This window comes from Cetorhinus maximus, chromosome 24 (assembly GCF_964194155.1).
Source record: "Cetorhinus maximus chromosome 24, sCetMax3.hap1.1, whole genome shotgun sequence".
Lineage (NCBI taxonomy): Eukaryota > Metazoa > Chordata > Chondrichthyes > Lamniformes > Cetorhinidae > Cetorhinus > Cetorhinus maximus.
Genome location: NC_135902.1, coordinates 48,112,988 through 48,131,565, shown reverse-complemented (window position 1 = coordinate 48,131,565; position 18,578 = coordinate 48,112,988). Strand labels below are relative to the sequence as shown.

The following is an 18,578-nucleotide window of genomic DNA, read 5'->3' as shown; positions in this document are numbered from 1 at the left end:
TCCACTTCCCATTCCCTCCACACTCCCCTCACTCTGTCCACTTCCCATTCCCTCCCCACTCCCCTCATTCTGTCCTCTTCCCATTCCCTCCACACTCCCCTCACTCTGTCCACTTCCCATTCCCTCCACACTCCCCTCACTCTGCCCTCTTCCCTTACGCACACTTCGGCCGGTAAATTCTGAGCTCCGGGGTGTTGTAACTGGGAGACCACCCCAAAGATGCACCCCGACTACCTTCCCCACCCTGCCCACTGACCACATCCTCTGATCACCCCCTCCTCATCCCCACTGACCACACCCCCCACTGACCACACCCCCCACTGACCACACACCCCCCACTGACCACACACCCCCCACTGACCACACCCCCCACTGACCACACCCCCCCACTGACCACACACCCCCACTGACCACACACCCCCCACTGACCACACACCCCCCACTGACCACACACCCCCCACTGACCACACCCCCCCACTGACCACACACCCCCACTGACCACACCCCCCACTGACCACACCCCCCAGTGACCACACACCCCCCACTGACCACACACCCCCCACTGACCACACACCCCCCCACTGACCACACCCCCCCACTGACCACACCCCCCCCACTGACCACACCCCCCACTGACCACACCCCCCACTGACCACACCCCCCCACTGACCACACCCCCCCACTGACCACACCCCCCACTGACCACACCCCCCACTGACCACACCCCTCCTCATCCCCACTGACCACACCCCCCAATGAACACCTCCAATCCTACCCATTTTCCTCACACTTACTTCTACCCCTGGCTTCTCAAAATGGCTGGACCTTTAAACTTACCGGCTTTACAACAGCTCGTGCTATAGAAAAGGAGGCGTGGCTTCCTTACCCCCAACTCAGCTGCCCCCACCTCCCCCCCACCCCCACCCCCGGACACAAAGGCCTCAGGAACCTCCTGACTCCGACTGCCACTCCACACAAGTTACGGGCCAATATTTCCCGAGCTTCCAAACGAGCAAATAAAGCTGCTCATCATCCCTTTACCATCTCCATCTTTCCAAAACAATCCCGGTCTCTCTTCACTGAATTCACTCCGACTTCCTGGGGCCACAATCCCAATGATTTTACCATCCGCACCCCAATGATACACATTCTCAGCTCCTATGTTCAGGAGAAGGATATTCATCGTGTTCTGCCCTCCTGCTTGCCATTTTTGAGTCTCTACTTTGATTAATTTATTTGCTGGCGCCTCTTTTCCCTCTCTCCCTGCCTGACAGGTCCCCTCATCCAATACTGAAGTCCCATTCCCTCTCTCTCTCTGCAAATCCAGTCTGAAACAACCTTACCTCCCACTATACTGTTCCCTAGGGCAGAGTGTTGAGGTTCATGCGAATGAATTTCTACTGGATAAGGAATGGGATAACATTCGGAAGTCGGGGAACTTCATCCCAGGAGAAAACTGGAGAAACGTAGAATATTTGTGACCCGCCCAGCATAATGTACAAGCAGGACAGACACAAGGATAACTGTCAGCTCCATTCAACTAGTGCATCACTGATGGCAGTAAATCTACAGCAATGACTTCTGACTGAGGCCCCTCCTGCTCTCTCTGGTGGGTGTAAAGGACCCCCCCCAGCACCATTTCGAAGAGCGGCAGGGGAGTTATCCCCAGCGTCCTGGTCACTATTTGTCCCTCAGTCATCATCATCATCATCTCAAAAGCAGATCATTTGATTATCATCATGTTACCGTTCGTGGGAGCTTGCTGTGCACAATTCAGCTGCTGCATTTCCTAGTGACTGTATTTCAAAAGCAATATTCCATTGGCTGTGAGCTGCATTGGGGCATCCAGTCAGAGCCATCCCTGGGGTAGGGGGAATTGGGGTGACCACCCCCGGGCTCCACACTTTGGTGGGGTTGGGGTGAGGGGGGCCTGCGCTGGGGTGTGGATGTGTGTGACCCATCATTTCCAATTTAATTTGAAGGTTTATTTAATTAATTTAATTAATGCAAAGGACATTAATACAATGGCGAGCACTAGCAAGGACAGAGAAATGGAGAAAATATAGCTCGGGCTTGGAGGAAAGGCAAAAAGGCGAGAAGAAGAAATGGATAAGAAATGGATAAGACCCTGGAAGGTTGGCTGGAAAAGATGAAAGGTTTTAAGAAGTGTTTCGGCGAGTGAGGAAAATGCTGAATTAACGGGACTCCAGTGAATGTACCACCACAGCTGGAGAAAGAGGGCGTTATGTACCCAGGCTGGTGAAATAGCCAATACTTCCGATGCTATTTCCACTGAAGAAACGTACTATCCAGCAAAGCGGCCAGGTTTATCCAACAACAAGACGGTAGATATTTTAGCGGAGAGAGGGCCTGTGAAAATAACTGGTCAAAATCCTGGAACTCCCTCTCTAATAGCACTGTGGGTGTACCTACACCACAGGGACTGCAGCAGTTCAAGAAGGCAGCTCACCACCACCTTCTCAAGGGTGATTAGGGATGGACAATAAATGCTGACCCAGCCAGCGACAGCCACATCCCATGAACGCACACAAAAAAAAAAGTCTTTCCGAAGAATGATGAGAATCCGAACCTTTCTGAAGACTCATACACATGGAGAATGCCAAATGGAGAAAGGGTTGAAAGGAATTGGCTGGTGTACTGGAAGAAAGCCAAAGCAGCTTTTGGCTTCTGCTGCGAATTATACAGCTCAAAAACAGAATGCAAATCAGTAAGGGGAGGTACACTGACTGGAAGCACCTTGGTGACAGGTTGCAATCTCACAAATTATCTAAGGAGCTTATTCAAAGCGCAACAAAATGGTTTGAAATAAAGCAAAGATTCACTGCGATGAGGACAATAGAGGAATACACACAAATAAATAAACATACTATCCAGCAAATTGGCCAGGTTTATTCGACAACAAGACGATAGATATTTTAGCGGAGGGAGGGCCTGTGAAAATAACTGGTCAAAATCCTGGAGCTCCCTCCCTAACAGCACTGCGGGTGTACCTACACATTTAGACTGGAGTGGTTCAAGAAGGCAGCTCACCTCCACCTTCTCAAGGGCAGTTAGGGATAGGGGAAGAAACATTGGCAATCACTGTTGACATGTATTAGAGCAGTTGTGCAGTGCCTAGCTGAGCATAACTCAGAATTTCGTGGGACAAACGCAAGGCTTTATGAACATAACAATCGCAATTTTCTGAGATTAACTGAGATGATGGCCAAATTCAATCCTACGATGCAAGAACATGTCTGACGCATCAAACATGAAGAAATCCATGACCGTGATATTCATGACCTCGCATTGAAATTGAGCTAATCCCAATGATGGCGTTGCAGGTGAAGAGAAACATTATTGAAAAGGTGAAGCTGGCAAAATACTTTGCAGTCATTCTTGGACTGTACTCCTGACCTGAGTCACCAAGAGTAGACGTCCCTGTGCTTTGTTATGTTGACATTACTTCTGAAGAAGTGAAGGGAGAATTTTGTTGACTTTCTTCCAGTTCAAGACAAAAGTGGACAAGGGCTGTCAGGTCCTCTCATGGCCGGACTGGATGGACTTGGTCTCTGTGTTACTGATTGTAGGAGGCAGGGATACAACAATGGGGCAAAGATGAAGGGCCAGAAACGAGGCGCACATTCTTCAACTCAAATCGCTGAGCCTTTTTCACTCCACATGGCAGCAATTTTGGTTTTCTGTACGATGTGAGTAAACCCAGAGGAAGGAGAGACGTTGACATGAGAAAGCGGAGCGTGGAATCGGGCAGTACTGTCCCACAAGGAATCTCACGACATCGACGGTGCCGACCTCTGCTCAGAGTGTCGGGTGCTACGAGAATTCATCCCTGAAGCAGCAAGTCCTGCACTTCAAACCCTTCAGGTCCTTAAAACAAATCGACGGTTCCTTCCCAAGCACAGCTACAGTATTCGGGACTTTGCTGATAATCCCGGTCACAGCGGCTTTCGGGGAGCAAGGCTTTTCCAGGTTAAAAACGATAAGGAACTGCCCAGGGACAGGTGTGTCTCGAGATAGGCTGGGGCAGACTGGCAATCCTGTCCATCGAGTAGAAAGTCGTGTCTAAGCTGGAGTAGGTGATCTGGTTTGCTGCAAGGAAAGGAAGGGGAGTTTCTGAATGTCGGCTGGTCGACACTGACTGTGAACGGTGAGGTTTGTTTTAAATTATAATTATACATAAGACTTACAATACAGAACGAGTACATTGTAATCATACAGCTGGGCACCATCAATATTCAACCCACTAGCTGCAGCTGCCCTTGACGTTCACTGTAACCAGATTTCACCTGTATAAAAACGTTACAGCGGGTCCCGCACAGTGTGAATTGCCCCCGGGCCCTGCATCTGGAGCTCATGAAAAGTGCCAAATAGATAATAAAACATGAAGAAAAAGGTCTCTTACAGTATTCTTGGGGTTGGTTAGATTAATCCGCAGGACTCCCATCCCTTGGAGCACAAACTTCATCGAACTGAGCAGATTATCCAGCACCGCAGGCTAAAGGGGGAAAGGGGGGAATAAAACGCACTGATTTAACCAATTTAACCAAAGACACTGGAGCCAGAGAGTATTAACATGGCAAAAAACATCCAAAGGCGCCTTGTCGCAGGAGGGATAATTAAACAAAATCTGAAACGTGAGGAGATACCAGGCAGATGATCAAAGGGGTGGGTTTGAAAGGAAGAGAGGGAGGTTTACGGAGGGAGTTCCAGAGCTTAGGGCCCAGGTAGCTGAAGGCACGGCCGCCAATGGCGGAGTGATTGAAATCAGGGACTGCAAAGCAGCAGGATTGGGAAAGCACAGGGACCTTGGAGGGTTGTGGGGATGCGGGCGGGGGGGGTGGTGGTGAACAGGTTAATGTAAAATGCTGGAATAATTCGGAACAGCTGTCAGGAATATCTCTTCAGGTAGAGCGACCAACAAGTTACCGCCCTGGCTACAGGTAAAGACCTTAAACCTGTTCAAGAACCACTTGTGCGGCATTAATAAAGGAGACATAAGCTGTTTAAAATCAGGCCGGAAGAAGAGATGGGCCAAATGGCCTATCCCAACCCCAAAATAATATTGGGAAGCACCTGTTTGATTAGGACAAGTATTCACCTCCCAACCGCCCAGAGTAAATGACATTCCCATCGAGAAATGGGAAAGGAGAGGGATGAGAGGATTGAAATGACAATTGTGTCCCAGAGTTCAGCTATTCTCGGGCAGGGTGTACGGGTGAGGAGGAGCTGGGAGCACAGAATACCACAGCACAGGTTCACTGGGCAGGACTCTTAGCTCCTGCCAGGGCCAAAAATGCGTTCCGCTGCTCGGTGTGCCTGTTCCCCAGCTCCATCCCACACCCGGGACACCTCTGCAGAATTTCCAGTCAGCCTCTAGGTTCCCAGACAGTTTAGGTGCCTGGAGGCGGGTACCCAGTGGTAGGCTGCTTGAGTGGAGGAGCAGCCATAGGCCTCCCTGGTGACTTCCCCCTCACCCCCACTGCCCCCTTCACCACTGCGGTGACCTAACTGCTTAATCAGTTTAATTGAAGATTTGAAAAATTGAGAGAGGACGCGCCTCCATTTTGAAGCTCCCTCTCTCTTACTTACACCTTCAATTAGAGCCTGCCCACCCCTCTCAGGCCTGAAGGCCTCTGATTGGACCTGCAGCTCTGGGAGCCCGCCAACCACCCTTAATTGGGCAGAGAACCTGTCGCCATGCCAATTGAGGGGTCACCCCTGGCAAAATCCCAATGAATGTTGTGGGTCTGGCACCCAGAAACTGTCCCAACCTCCTCCTTCCTCAACTGCAGAGGGAAAATCCAGCTCACTATGTCATACCCCAGGAATTGTGCCCAGGCTGCAGGGCTGGTAAAGGTAAAGAGGTGAGGGGGGAGAGGAAGGCAGTGACATGAAGAAATGTTGAACAGGAGTTTAGAAGAATGAGAGGTGATCTTATTGAAACACATAAGATCCTGAGGGGGTTTGACAGGGTAGGTACTGGGAGGTTGTTTCCACTTGTGGGAGAAACTAGAACCAGGGACATAGTTTAAGAATGAGACAGAGATGAGGAGAACTTTTATCGTTAGCCCGTGGAATTCTCATCCCCCAAAAGCAGCAGAGGCTGGGTCATTGAATTTATTCAAGGCAGAGTTGGACAGGTTTTTGATAGACAAGGGGGGTCAAGGGTTATGGGGGGGGGCAGACAGGAAAGTGAAGTTGAGACCCCAACCAGGTCAGCCATGATCTTATTGGATGGCAGAGCAGACTCGAAGGGCTGAATGGCCTACTTCCCGCTCCTGAGCCCTATGTTCCTATGTCAACACCCTCGGAGAATAGGGGGAGGGAGAGATGGCCTCAGACTTGCAGATGGCTCCCTGGACAGTGTAACCTGCACAGGGAGGGATGGGGGAAATATGTATTAAAAAAAAATCATGTTCTTAAGGCAAAAACACTTCTCAATTCCCTGGCAATTAAATTACCGAACCTTTCATTATATATCAAATATTTAAAAAATACCAACGGGCAGGTTTGGGTCAACTTCCCCCCCCCCCATTCTAAATGTCCACATCTATCGTGGGAATTGTCCAAGTTGCGCTGTAATTTCCTCCTCCTGCCAGTGGTGGTGCTGCTGCTGCAATGTCTTATAGACTAACACAGCTCAGGAGGCAGCCATTCAGCCCATCGTGCCTGTGCTGGCTCTTTGCAAGAGCTCTCTCATTCCGCTCCTTCCCGTGCTCTTTTATCGCAGCTCCACAGAACCTTTCCTCTCCATTACTAATCCAATTCCCTTTGTAAAGTTATTATTGAATCTGCTTCCACCGTCCTTGCACAACCACAACTCCCTGCCTTAAATAAAAATTCTCACGGGTTCAGTTGCATCTCTCAGCTCATCAATGTTCAGCTTCCTGTTCTCCTACTATCGCTGTTTGCCAAAATTGCCATTAGTTTTGTTACTTAACGATAAATACTTTTAAAAGATCGAAGCATTAAATAAAACTAAGGATTTTCAAAAGGGGGACAGAATTATTCTCGGAGCACATCTGCCTTAATTGCTCCCCATGTTTCTAACATTTTACTTCTCCAGAACACCACGCGCGATCCTAACTTCCCGAGGATCGATGTGGGACTCGGGCAGGACCAGGGTTGCCGGTGATGCTCCTACAGTCAATGGGAGCACTGAGCACACGGCAAAATGGCCACTTGGAAAAGGTGACAGGGGCTCCATCCAGTCATTGAGTGGGACCACGGCAAGGGGTCCACGTTTACAGAGACGTTTCGATAATTTGCCAACAGGGACCACGAAACTATCAATGAAAAGGGCTCATCGCACAATACCAAAAGAGTAGAGGGCACTTTGAGCACAGGGCTCCCTCCCTGTTCGACTGAGAGAGAAAGGAGAGTATTTGCACTCAGAGGCTTAAGCTCTGGAAATTTAACATGCACAAGGTAGCAATTTAGAGATCAGTTTTAATGAATGGCACAATAGCAACCTAGCAAGATTTTATGAATTAAGAAACACTAATCCGTGGGGCACACTCCTGATAAAAGCTCAGGTATTCAGTTTGTGACTGCCATATTTACAAAGTAAAATCAATGAGTTACTGTGTAATTAACACTTTCATCCCCTCACCTCGAGGAGGCTTCCTGACCTGCAAATTTAATGGGTTGACTGCATTGGACTCTGCTCTGGTGGGTGTGGAGCGTACAGTATTTAGTCAGGTCCAAACACCATTTAAAACTCTTAACTCAGGAAGCCGCCATTTTGTGATCATCACACGTAGATGTTGAGGAAAGGTTTCCACTTGTGCAGGAGACCAGAGCAAGGGCCATAAGATAGTCACCAATAAAGAGGGAATTCAGGAGGAATTTCTTCCCACAGGGAGTGGTGAGAATGTGGAACTCGCTACCACAGAGAATGACAGAGGTAAATAGCACAAATCCATTTCAAGGGAAGCTGGATAAACATGAGGGAGGAAGGAATAGACAGATATGTCGATGGGTTCAGTAGTAGTAGGGGAGGGAGGGAGCTCCTCTGACAGATAAACACCAGTATAGACCTGTTAGACCTGTTTGGGTTCTGCAAGTTCAATGTAAATAGTGTTTGTTTTTAAACTGGGCCGTTTAGAATTCAAGGCAGGGGTTAAATGGAATGAAGGCCGTGACAATTAGCTGGACAGACAAACACGTTCTGGAATTCAATCCCTGTTTGATGTTCAACTTTTAACAGGTAGAATTCCAGGGTGACGGGCTGGGCAAAGAGGGAGTTTTGCGGCCGTGACTTCTATTCTCTTTCCCACAATAGCCAAGAACAAGGTCAAGATCAGCCTTGGTAGCAATTCTTCACCGTGTTCAGTAGCCTACCTACATTCACTGTTTGGGTGCGATCATAAATACGAGGTAATAGTTGGAGGGCTGGGTGGCGTGGGGGGAAGAACTCAGAACTCCGCCTGTCGACCAGCTCCACATGGGGACCAGCTCCACATGGGGACCAGCTCCACATGGGGACCAGCTCCACATGGGGACGAGCTCCACATGGGGACCAGCTCCACATGGGGACCAGCTCCGCCCCAGGGCCCAGAGAGAAGCTCCACATGGGGACCAGCTCCACCCCAGGTGCCCGGATTGAGTCTGGCAAACTGCTGACAAAAGCACCTTTACCCCTTTCAGCGAGTCAGCAACTCAATCATTTCACCTTTGCCTGGAATTCTGTAGAATCTGGAACACTCCCTGTTTAAAAAGGTAACACTGCAGAAATTCTATATTATAACTCATGAAGCCCTTCAAATATAAAGACTTGCATTTACATACAACAACTACTTGTATTTATGTAGCACTGTTACTGCAATAAAACACCCGAGGTATTCACAGAAGCATTCACAACATTTGACACCGAGCTACCCAGGGAGGTGTTCGGGCAGGTGACCAGAAACTTGTCAAGGCGGGAGGGGTTTAAGTGCATCTTAAGGAGGTAGATATGGAGGAGAGGTTTAGGGAGGGAATGCCAGAGAGATTATATAGAGCCTTTCCCAACTTCAGGACTTCCCAAACCGCTTTACAGCCAATGAAGTACTTTCAAAGGACAGTCGCTGTGGTAATGTAGGAAATGCAGCAGCCAACTTGTGCACAGCAAGCTCCCATAAACAGCAATATGATAATAGCCCAGATAATCTGTTTCTGTGATGCCTGTTGAGGGGTTAAATATTGGCCAGAGCACAAGGGATAACTTCCCGGCTCTTCTTCGAAATGTTGCCATGGAATTTTTTACATCCGCCTGAGAGGGTGGACGGGGCCTCTGTTTAACAACTCACCTGACAGACAGCCCCTCTGACAGTGCAGCACTCCTTCAGCACTGCACTGCAGTGTCAGCAGAGGTTTTTGTGGTAAAATCTTAACACAAATCTGATAATATTTCCAGGTGGAAACTAAGCGTAAACATTGACACAATAATCATTTAGCAGTATTAAAGAGGTCCCTATTTAAAATAGATAATTCCCCTCTCCATTTTTCTCTTCTCTTTCCCTCCTCCCTCCAATAATCTACACATTACACACCTCACCCCCGCCCTCCAACTCCCCCACCACCACCATTATTGGGCTCCTGGGACCCTCAGAAGAAATTCCGTGTATTACACCAGAATCAGGAAAAAGTGTCAGTGAAAAGTTGCAGCACCACGAGATTCAACACACGCATGTACACACACACACACACACGCACGTGTACGCGCACACACACACGCACGTGTACGCACGCACACACGCACGTGTACGCACGCACACACGCACGTGTACGCACGCACGCGCACACACGCGCACGTGTACGCGCACACACGCGCACGTGTACGCGCACACACACGCGCACGTGTACGTGCGCACACGCACGCGCACGTGTACGTGCGCACACGCACGCGCACGTGTACGCGCGCGCGCTCGCGTACGCGCGCGCACACGCACGCACGCGCGCACACGCACGTGTACGCGCACGCGCACACACACACGCGCACACGCACGTGCACACACACACGTGTACGCGCACGCGCACACACACACGTGTACGCGCACACGTGTACGCGCACACACACACGTGTACGCGCACGCGCGCACACACACACGTGTACGCGCACGCGCGCGCACACACACGTGTACGCGCACGCGCGCACACACACACGTGTACGCGCACACGCACACACACACACACGTGTACGCGCACGCGCACACACACACGTACGCGCACGTGCACGCGCACACACATGTACGTGCACGCGCACACACACACACGTGTACGCGCACGCGCGCGCACACGTGTACGCACACGCGCGCGCACACGTGTACGCACGCGCGCGCACATGTGTACGCACACGCGCACACACGTGTACACGCGCGCACACGTGTACGCGCACACACACACGTGTACGCACACACACACGTGTACGCGCACACACACACACGTGTACGCGCACACACACGTGTACGCGCACACACACACGTGTACGCGCACACACACACGTGTACGCACGCACACACGTGTACGCACGCACATACACGTGTACGCACGCACATACACGTGTACGCACGCACATACACGTGTACGCACGCACACACACGTGTACGCACACACACACACACACGTGTACGCACACACACACACGTGTACGCACACACACACACACGTGTACGCACACACACACACACGTGTACGCACACACACACACACACGTGTACGCACACACACACACACACGTGTACGCACACACACACACACACGTGTACGCACACACACACACACACGTGTACGCACACACACACACGTGTACGCACACACACACGTGTACGCACGCACACACACACACACACACGTGTACGCACACACACGTGTACGCACACACACGCACACACACACGTGTACGCGCACACACACACGCATGTGTACGTACACACACACACGCACACACATGCATGTGTACGCACACACACACACACACACACACACGCATGTGTACGCACACACAGACACACACACACACGCATGTGTACGCGCACACACACACGCACGTGTACGCACGCACACACGCACGTGTACGCACGCACAGACGCACGTGTACGCACGCACAGACGCACGTGTACGCACGCACGCGCACACACGCGCACGTGTACGCGCACACACACGCGCACGTGTACGCGCACACACGCACACGCACGTGTACGCACGCACACGCACATGTGCGCGCATGCGCACGTGTACGCGTACGCGCGCACACACGCACACGCATGCACGCGCGCACACGCACGCGCACACGCACGCGCACGTGTACGCGCGCACGCGCACGCGTGTACGCGCACGTGCACACGTGTACGCGCGCGCGCACACGTGTACGCACACACACACACGTGTACGCACACACACACACACGTGTACGCACACACACACACACACGTGTACGCACACACACACACACGTGTACGCACACACACACACGTGTACGCACACACACACACACACGTGTACGCACACACACACACACGTGTACGCACACACACACACGTGTACGCACACACACACACGTGTACGCACACACACACACGTGTACGCACACACACACACGTGTACGCACACACACACACACACACACGTGTACGCACACACACACACGTGTACGCACACACACACATGTGTACGCACACACACACGTGTACGCACACACACGTGTACGCACGCACACACACACACGTGTACGCACACACACACGCACACACACACGTGTACGCACACACACACGCACACACACGCATGTGTACGCACACACACACACGCATGTGTACGTACACACACACACACGCACACACATGCATGTGTACGCACACACACACACACACACACACACACGCATGTGTACGCACACACAGACACACACACACACACGCATGTGTACGCACGCACACACACGCACGTGTACGCACACACAAACTCTCCAAGGGCTTTGAACCACTGATGCATTACTGACAATATTTGCTCAATCTCCAATCACCTCATGGGGTTGTAACACATGAGGACGCGGCAGTGCTGTTTGTACAGTGAACCGGGACAGCCCTATGCTTGCTATGGGCACCCAGCTCAAGGGGAACCCTTTGTTCCCCAGGCTTAGTCAGGGTTGCCAACTCTGGTCGACATAACCCTGGAAGTTTTGTCACATGACCACCTGCCCCCTACTGCATAGATTCCCCACTATCAAATTCTTTTTAAAAAAAATAAATAACTAACAAACTTATGAATCCAAAGAAAATATAAAAACAAACATTTTCTTTTGGGGTAAAAAACAAACATCCCTAGTTTCCTTGCCTCAGTGTCCTGGAGGTTAATCATTCTCTCCTGGAAACACCAGGGCAATCACATGGAGGGTTGGCAACGAGAGAGAGAGAGAGAGAGAGAGAGAGGAGGGTGGGGGGGCAGTCTAAAGGTTAAATTTGTTGGGCTGTGACTGCCATTTTACCAATAACGCTACGACTTAAATCAAGGGTCAAATCCACATACACAAGATTGTGAAAAGGGAAGTTTTCAAGTTTAAAAACCGTTGACCAAATCAGGATTCAGCTAATTCCATTGTGGAGCCCCTTTCACTGGGTCCATTCAGGCCCTGGTGCATTACACAAAAATCAGTGCCCCAGGCCTCATGTCTTTCCTGAACCTACTTACCATCGGCCATAACATAACCTTTCTGCAACAAAACAAAAATAAAAATACCTGGAAAAACTCAGCAGATCCAACAGCATCTGCGGAGAGGAACACAGTTAACGTTTCGAGTCCGTATGACTCTTCATCAGAACTAAGGAAAAATAAAAAAGAGGTGAAATATAAGCTGGTTTAAGGGGGGGACGGACAGGTAGAGCTGGATAGAGGGCCAGTGATAGGTGGAGATAACCAAAAGATGTCACAGACAAAACGACAAAGAGGTGTTGAAGGTGGTGATATTATCTAAAGGAATGTGCTAATTAAGGGTAGAAAGCAGGACGAGCAAGGTACAGATAGCCCTAGTGGGGGTGGGGTGGGGGGAAGGGATCGAAATAGGCTAAAAGGTAGAGATAAAACAATGGATGGAAATACACTTAAAAATAATGGAAATAGGTGGGAAAAGAAAAATCTATATAAATTATTGGAAAAAAAAGGGGGATCGGAAAGGGGGTGGGGATGGAGGAGAGAGTTCATGATCTAAAGTTGTTGAACTCAATATTCAGTCCGGAAGGCTGTAAAGTGCCTAGTCGGAAGATGAGGTGCTGTTCCTCCAGCTTGCGCTGAGCTTCACTGGAACAATGCAGCAAGCCAAGGACGGACATGTGGGCACGAGAGCAGGGTGGAGCCTTTCTGCAACTGTCCTTACCCTTGCCTCCATTACTGGAACCCGCTGGTTTGAACAGCACTCTCCTGTGCTCTGGAATGTTCCCCATGAACTGTGCCTCCTTTCTAACAACAGCCTTTCCAATTCAGCAATAGTTCTGGTTCATCACTCCGCGCCCTCCCATGCTGCAATCCTTTCATTGACCCCTCCCTACCCACCCCGGTTCAATGACCAACGTACCCCCTCCCCCGCCGTCTCTCTCACTGTAAAATACTCATGTACGAGTCTCTCTAGAAACATGACCACCGTAACAATGCCCTGTTCTATGTGCAAATAGCACAGAGCCAATTACTAGAACATTCTGTAAATGGCTGACTAGAAGTACTAGAGCAATAATTGATCTTTCAACAGTCAAGGTAAAAACAGCTCATTAAATACCATCAACCATGTCAAAAGATAAGCAGAGCAGAACAACAGGATTTTAACAAAAGGATAACTCTTACATTAGTTTATCACAGGCGTCAGCCACTGCACAAGGAGCTCTCACTGTTTTTTCCCCCCAAAAATATGCTTTATTCATAAAATTTGTAAAAGTACATTACAGAACATTCCCACTCGAAATTTGCACTAAGTTCCATAAAAACTCAACACGTCTCCATGTATTCCGCTCTGAAGGGCCTCTGTACAACTGTAATTCTTTTGGTATTTTCACTATACATTCCTTGTCAGGCCTGAGGGCATAACATCTCAAATTGAAAAATATAAGAAGCGCAATGGAATTCAACCTCAAAATTCAGTATCTCTGAGGGGTCGCGAACGGTGCTGAACATTGTGCAATCATCAGCGAACACCCCCACTTCTGACTTTACGATGGAGGGAAGGTCATCGGTTGGGTGAAGATGAAGGTGTGCTGGTGTGAGATGGGGATCCGATTCTGCAACTACGGTGTCGTGTGTTACATTGATGTAAATGCACCAGAAGCTGTAACTTCACAGCTCATACTGCATTATTGCAGAGTTTCTCTGCTATAATTCAAAACCATTAACTTGCAACGGTTTTGGCTTTGTCACTTCTTCCGAGAGGACGCATGATTGGTCACCTCCCTGGCCAATGGACATCCATCGGAGTCACAGTTGGTCAAACCGACCCCTTGATTGGCCTCTTCTTGTGCAGTGTTCTCTTCTGATTTGCTGGACACAGGCTGGGCTCACCGCAGGCTCTCATGGGGTACGGCTACCGAGCGACGTGTATTATGTACAATCTTAAAACCGACACTGCACTGGGTGCCTTACAGGGCGGGGTGAGAGGGGGGGCTGTTTTCAATGAAAGGTGGGATTCGTGGTTACCCCATAGCTCCTGCTGTCAGACTGGCACAGTAACATAGCTGGGCTCAGAGTGGGTAACACTCTCACCTCCGGACTTGAGCACAAGCCAGGCTGACACTCCCAGCGCAGTACCGAGGGAGTGCGGCACTGCCTTTCAGATGAAAGTCTGAACTGAGACCCTGTCTGTTCTCTCCTGTGATTGAATAGTGCCCCAGATATTTTACCAAGAAAGGCAGAGGAATTCCCTCCCAGGCCCGGGCGAATGTTTATCCTTCCATTGACATTGCTGATAAACAGATTATCTCTTTCTGTTTGTGGGAGCTTCCTGTGCGCAAATTGGCTGCCACATTTCCTACGCTACAACAGTGAGTACACTTCAAAAATATTTAAATTGGATGCGAGGTGCCCTGGGAACGTAAAAAAAATGCTAAATAAACACATATTATAATAAAATCCATATCCCTGCAGCCTATTCTCAAATGAGCCTGATCAATAATCAGGAGCATTTTTATGACAAGGAGACTGCACTTGCTGATTGAAGAGGAGAAATGGGCAAAACGTGAGGGCAATTAAGCCTTTTCTTATATTCACAATTTTAGCAATCTGAGTGGGAAGGAAACCTTATTTACCGGAAAAAAGCAGGAATTCCATGAAAGGTAGTGTACGTAAAGCTTTGGAGTGGACAATAGGATGATATCATCGGGCTGGAAAAGCAGCCTTTTGTGTGCAACATTTTTTACAGCTGGTCACCAGGTCCACAGCTTAAACATGAATGAATAATGAGGCCGGTGAGGACTTGCGATGTCTTCCAGGCCAATTTCCAGAACAGGAGACCCGAGCAGGACCTGGGCTGACAACCCCGTGCAGCACAGAGTGAGTGCTGCACTGTTGGAGATGCCAAGGTGAAATGTTAAATCAAGGCCCCGGTTGGCCCTCTCGGGTGGATGTAAAAGATCCCTTGGCAACTATTTCAAAGAAGAGTAGGGGAGTTATCCAATATCCTGGCTAATATTTATATTCATCCCTCAAATATCACAAAAAAACAGATTATCTGGTAATTATTTCATTACTGTTTGTGGGAGCTTGCTGTGGGCAAATTGGCTGTTATGTTAGAAACACAGGAGTTAGGAGCAAAAGTGGGCCATTCAGCCCTTCAAGCATGCTCTGCCATTCAATATTCATTCATCCATTCATGGCTGATCTGGTTGTTACCTACATTACAACAGTGACAACACTTCAAAAAGTACCTTACTTCCTCTGAAGTGCTTTGGGACATCCTGAGGTGGTGAAAGGCGCTACAGAAATGCAAGTCTTTCCATACCTCTTTTCTATATCTGTTTTAGCTCTGAAGAGGAGTCATAAGGACTGTTTTTTTCTCTCCACAGACGCTGTTAGACCTACTGAGTTATTCCAGCATTTTCTGTTTTTGTTTCAGATTTCCAGCATCCGCAGTATTTTGCTTTTATCTTTCTATATCTCCTCTGGGAGGGTGTCAATTGAGATTTTTTTTTGGAAAAATATACTTTATTCATAAAATATCTGGAAGAACATTACAAAACATTTCTATATGGTCATCACAAAAAGTACAATCATTTTCAACTTTTACACATAGATCACAAGGTGCATCAATACAATCAATGAATATTACAATCATTTCAATCTGGTCTTTACAGACAGTCAGACAATGGTATTGGAGTTATCAACATACATCATGTTGCACTCTGAGGTGCTTCAATACAATTATAATACAATTATATTCAATACATACAATCATTGTGAGTCATACAGCCCGAGGGGTCTATACAGTTCCCAGTCCCTCGGTGCACTGTGGAAGAAAGGTCTTAGACAGTGACCTTTCCCCATTGCGTCTTTGCGGCGGCTGCCCCAAGCTTTAGTGCGTCCCTCAGCACGCAGTCCTGGACTTTGGAATGTGCCAACCTGCAACACTCGGTCAGAGACAACTCTTTGCGCTGGAAGACCAACAAGTTTCGGGCAGACCAAAGCGCGTCTTTCACCGAGTTGATGATCCTCCAGCTGCAGTTGATGTTTGTCTCGGTGTGTGTCCCTGGGAACAGCCCGTAGAGCACAGAGTCCTGTGTCACAGAACTGCTCGGGATGAGCCTCGACAGCAACCACTGCATCTCTCTCCAGACCTTCTTTGCAAAGGCACAATCCACAAGGAGGTGAACAATGGTCTCGTCCCCACCACAGCCACCTCGAGGGCAACGTCCGGAGGGGGTGAGACTCCTGGCGTGTTGGAAGGATCTGACGGGGAGGGCCTTTCTCACCACCAGCCAAGCTACGTCTTGGTGCTTGTTGGAAAGTTCTGGCGATGAGGCATTCTGCCAAATGACTTTGACAGTCTGCTCGAGGAAACATCCCACAGGATCCACCCTCTCCTTTTCCCACTGGGCCTCTAGGACATTACGTGCCGACCACTGCCTGATGGACTTGTGGTCAAAGGTGTTTCTCTGCATGAATTTTTCCACGAGGGACAGGTGGTACGGCTACTTGGAGCTTTCCAAACTACTGCCCCAAATGGACACAATGGCTAATGGATCAGTGGAATATAGTCGGGTGTTACACGAATGAACTGCTCGGGTGAGTCTGGGTGAACTGACCACCATCAACACAAACTCTGCACACAAAGGGTGTGAAAGGAATTTGAAAGCTGCTGTTCACATCCGCTTGTCCCACATCAACTGCAGGAATTCCGGAGAGTCGGATTAGCAAAATCCTTCCTAATCCGGCACGGCTCAGCTCGAATGCAGAGTTAGTGAATTGTAGAACTGTTTAGCATTAATGTATCAAACCCACTAGACGCGAGAGGAGGAGGAGGATCTGCTGCTTGAATTGATCCGCTGAGAAACAAAGCAGATTGTGGAGCAACCCCAGTAACACTTTTTTGCTTCTGTCCTGTCGAACTACTGCGGCTGCATTCCAATTTAAAATGATAGCGATATTCCTTTCAGCAATTATTCCATCTTTTCCTACATGCTGATTATACGGAGCTAATTATTTCTGTCTGTAGCTTCACGCTATTATTTTTACATAAGATACTTGCAATTATAAAAATACCTTTCACAACCTCAGGATGTCTCAAAGTGCTTTGCAGCCAGTGAACCATCTTCAAAGTGTAGTCACTGACGAAATGTCACAGCAAAGACACAGTGCCGAATGGCGCAATGATGTGAGTGCTAAGATCTAGCACGGGGTTAGCTGAAAAAAAATCACAGGGGAAAGAGGGGGCAATATCAGAGGCTGCTTATCATAGTTAATGACCATTTGCTGAAAATCACAAGAGGAACACAGGGTCGTTAGGGAAGTGCACGGCCCACCGGAACTAGAGTTGACACTTTTGGGCAGGACAGAAGTGTCTCTATCGTGGGAGGTGCCGTCTTTCGGTTGAGACGCTAAATGAGGCCCCATCTGTCTCGTCGGGAGGGAGACTGAGGATTCCACAGGGATATCTGAAGCACAGCTGGAATTCCCCTCAGCGCCCTGGCCAACATTCTTCCCTCAACCTACATGCCAAAAATAAGCCACATGAACTAGTTAGTAACCACCCCGCTGTTGAACTAGTTTAGTAGCCATGCCGCTGTTGAACTAGTTGGTCACCACGCCGCTGTTGAACTAGTTGGTCACCACGCCGCTGTTGAACTAGTTGGGAACCATGCCGCTATTAAACTAGTTGGTCACCACGCCGCTATTGAACTAGTTGGTCACCACGCCGCTGTTGAACTAGTTGGTCACCACACTGCTGTTGAACTAGTTGGTCACCACACTGCTGTTGAACTAGTTGGTCACCACCCCGCTGTTGAACTAGTTGGTCACCATGCCGCTATTGAACTAGTTGGTCACCACGCTGCTGTTGAACTAGTTGGTCACCACGCTGCTGTTGAACTAGTTGGTCACCACACTGC

The 18,578-nt window shown here is 49.2% G+C and overlaps 1 protein-coding gene and 1 long non-coding RNA gene across 3 annotated transcripts in view; one reads left to right on the top strand and one right to left on the bottom strand.

Annotated features, from left to right (window-relative positions):
- The window catches only part of gnav1 (guanine nucleotide binding protein (G protein) alpha v1), a 132,004-nt gene that overhangs the window by 91,452 nt on the left and 21,974 nt on the right, over positions 1-18,578 (bottom strand). For both annotated transcript variants that reach the window (XM_078571208.1, XM_078571207.1), the window contains exon 3: positions 4,424-4,516. In XM_078571208.1, the coding sequence (XP_078427334.1) occupies positions 4,424-4,516 (93 nt within the window). The remainder of the gene's footprint in view (positions 1-4,423; positions 4,517-18,578) is intronic.
- The window catches only part of LOC144699875 (uncharacterized), a 425,222-nt gene continuing 417,606 nt past the window's right edge, over positions 10,963-18,578 (top strand). Inside the window, exon 1 of the long non-coding RNA XR_013580641.1 lies at positions 10,963-10,993. This is a non-coding gene — a long non-coding RNA (uncharacterized LOC144699875). The remainder of the gene's footprint in view (positions 10,994-18,578) is intronic.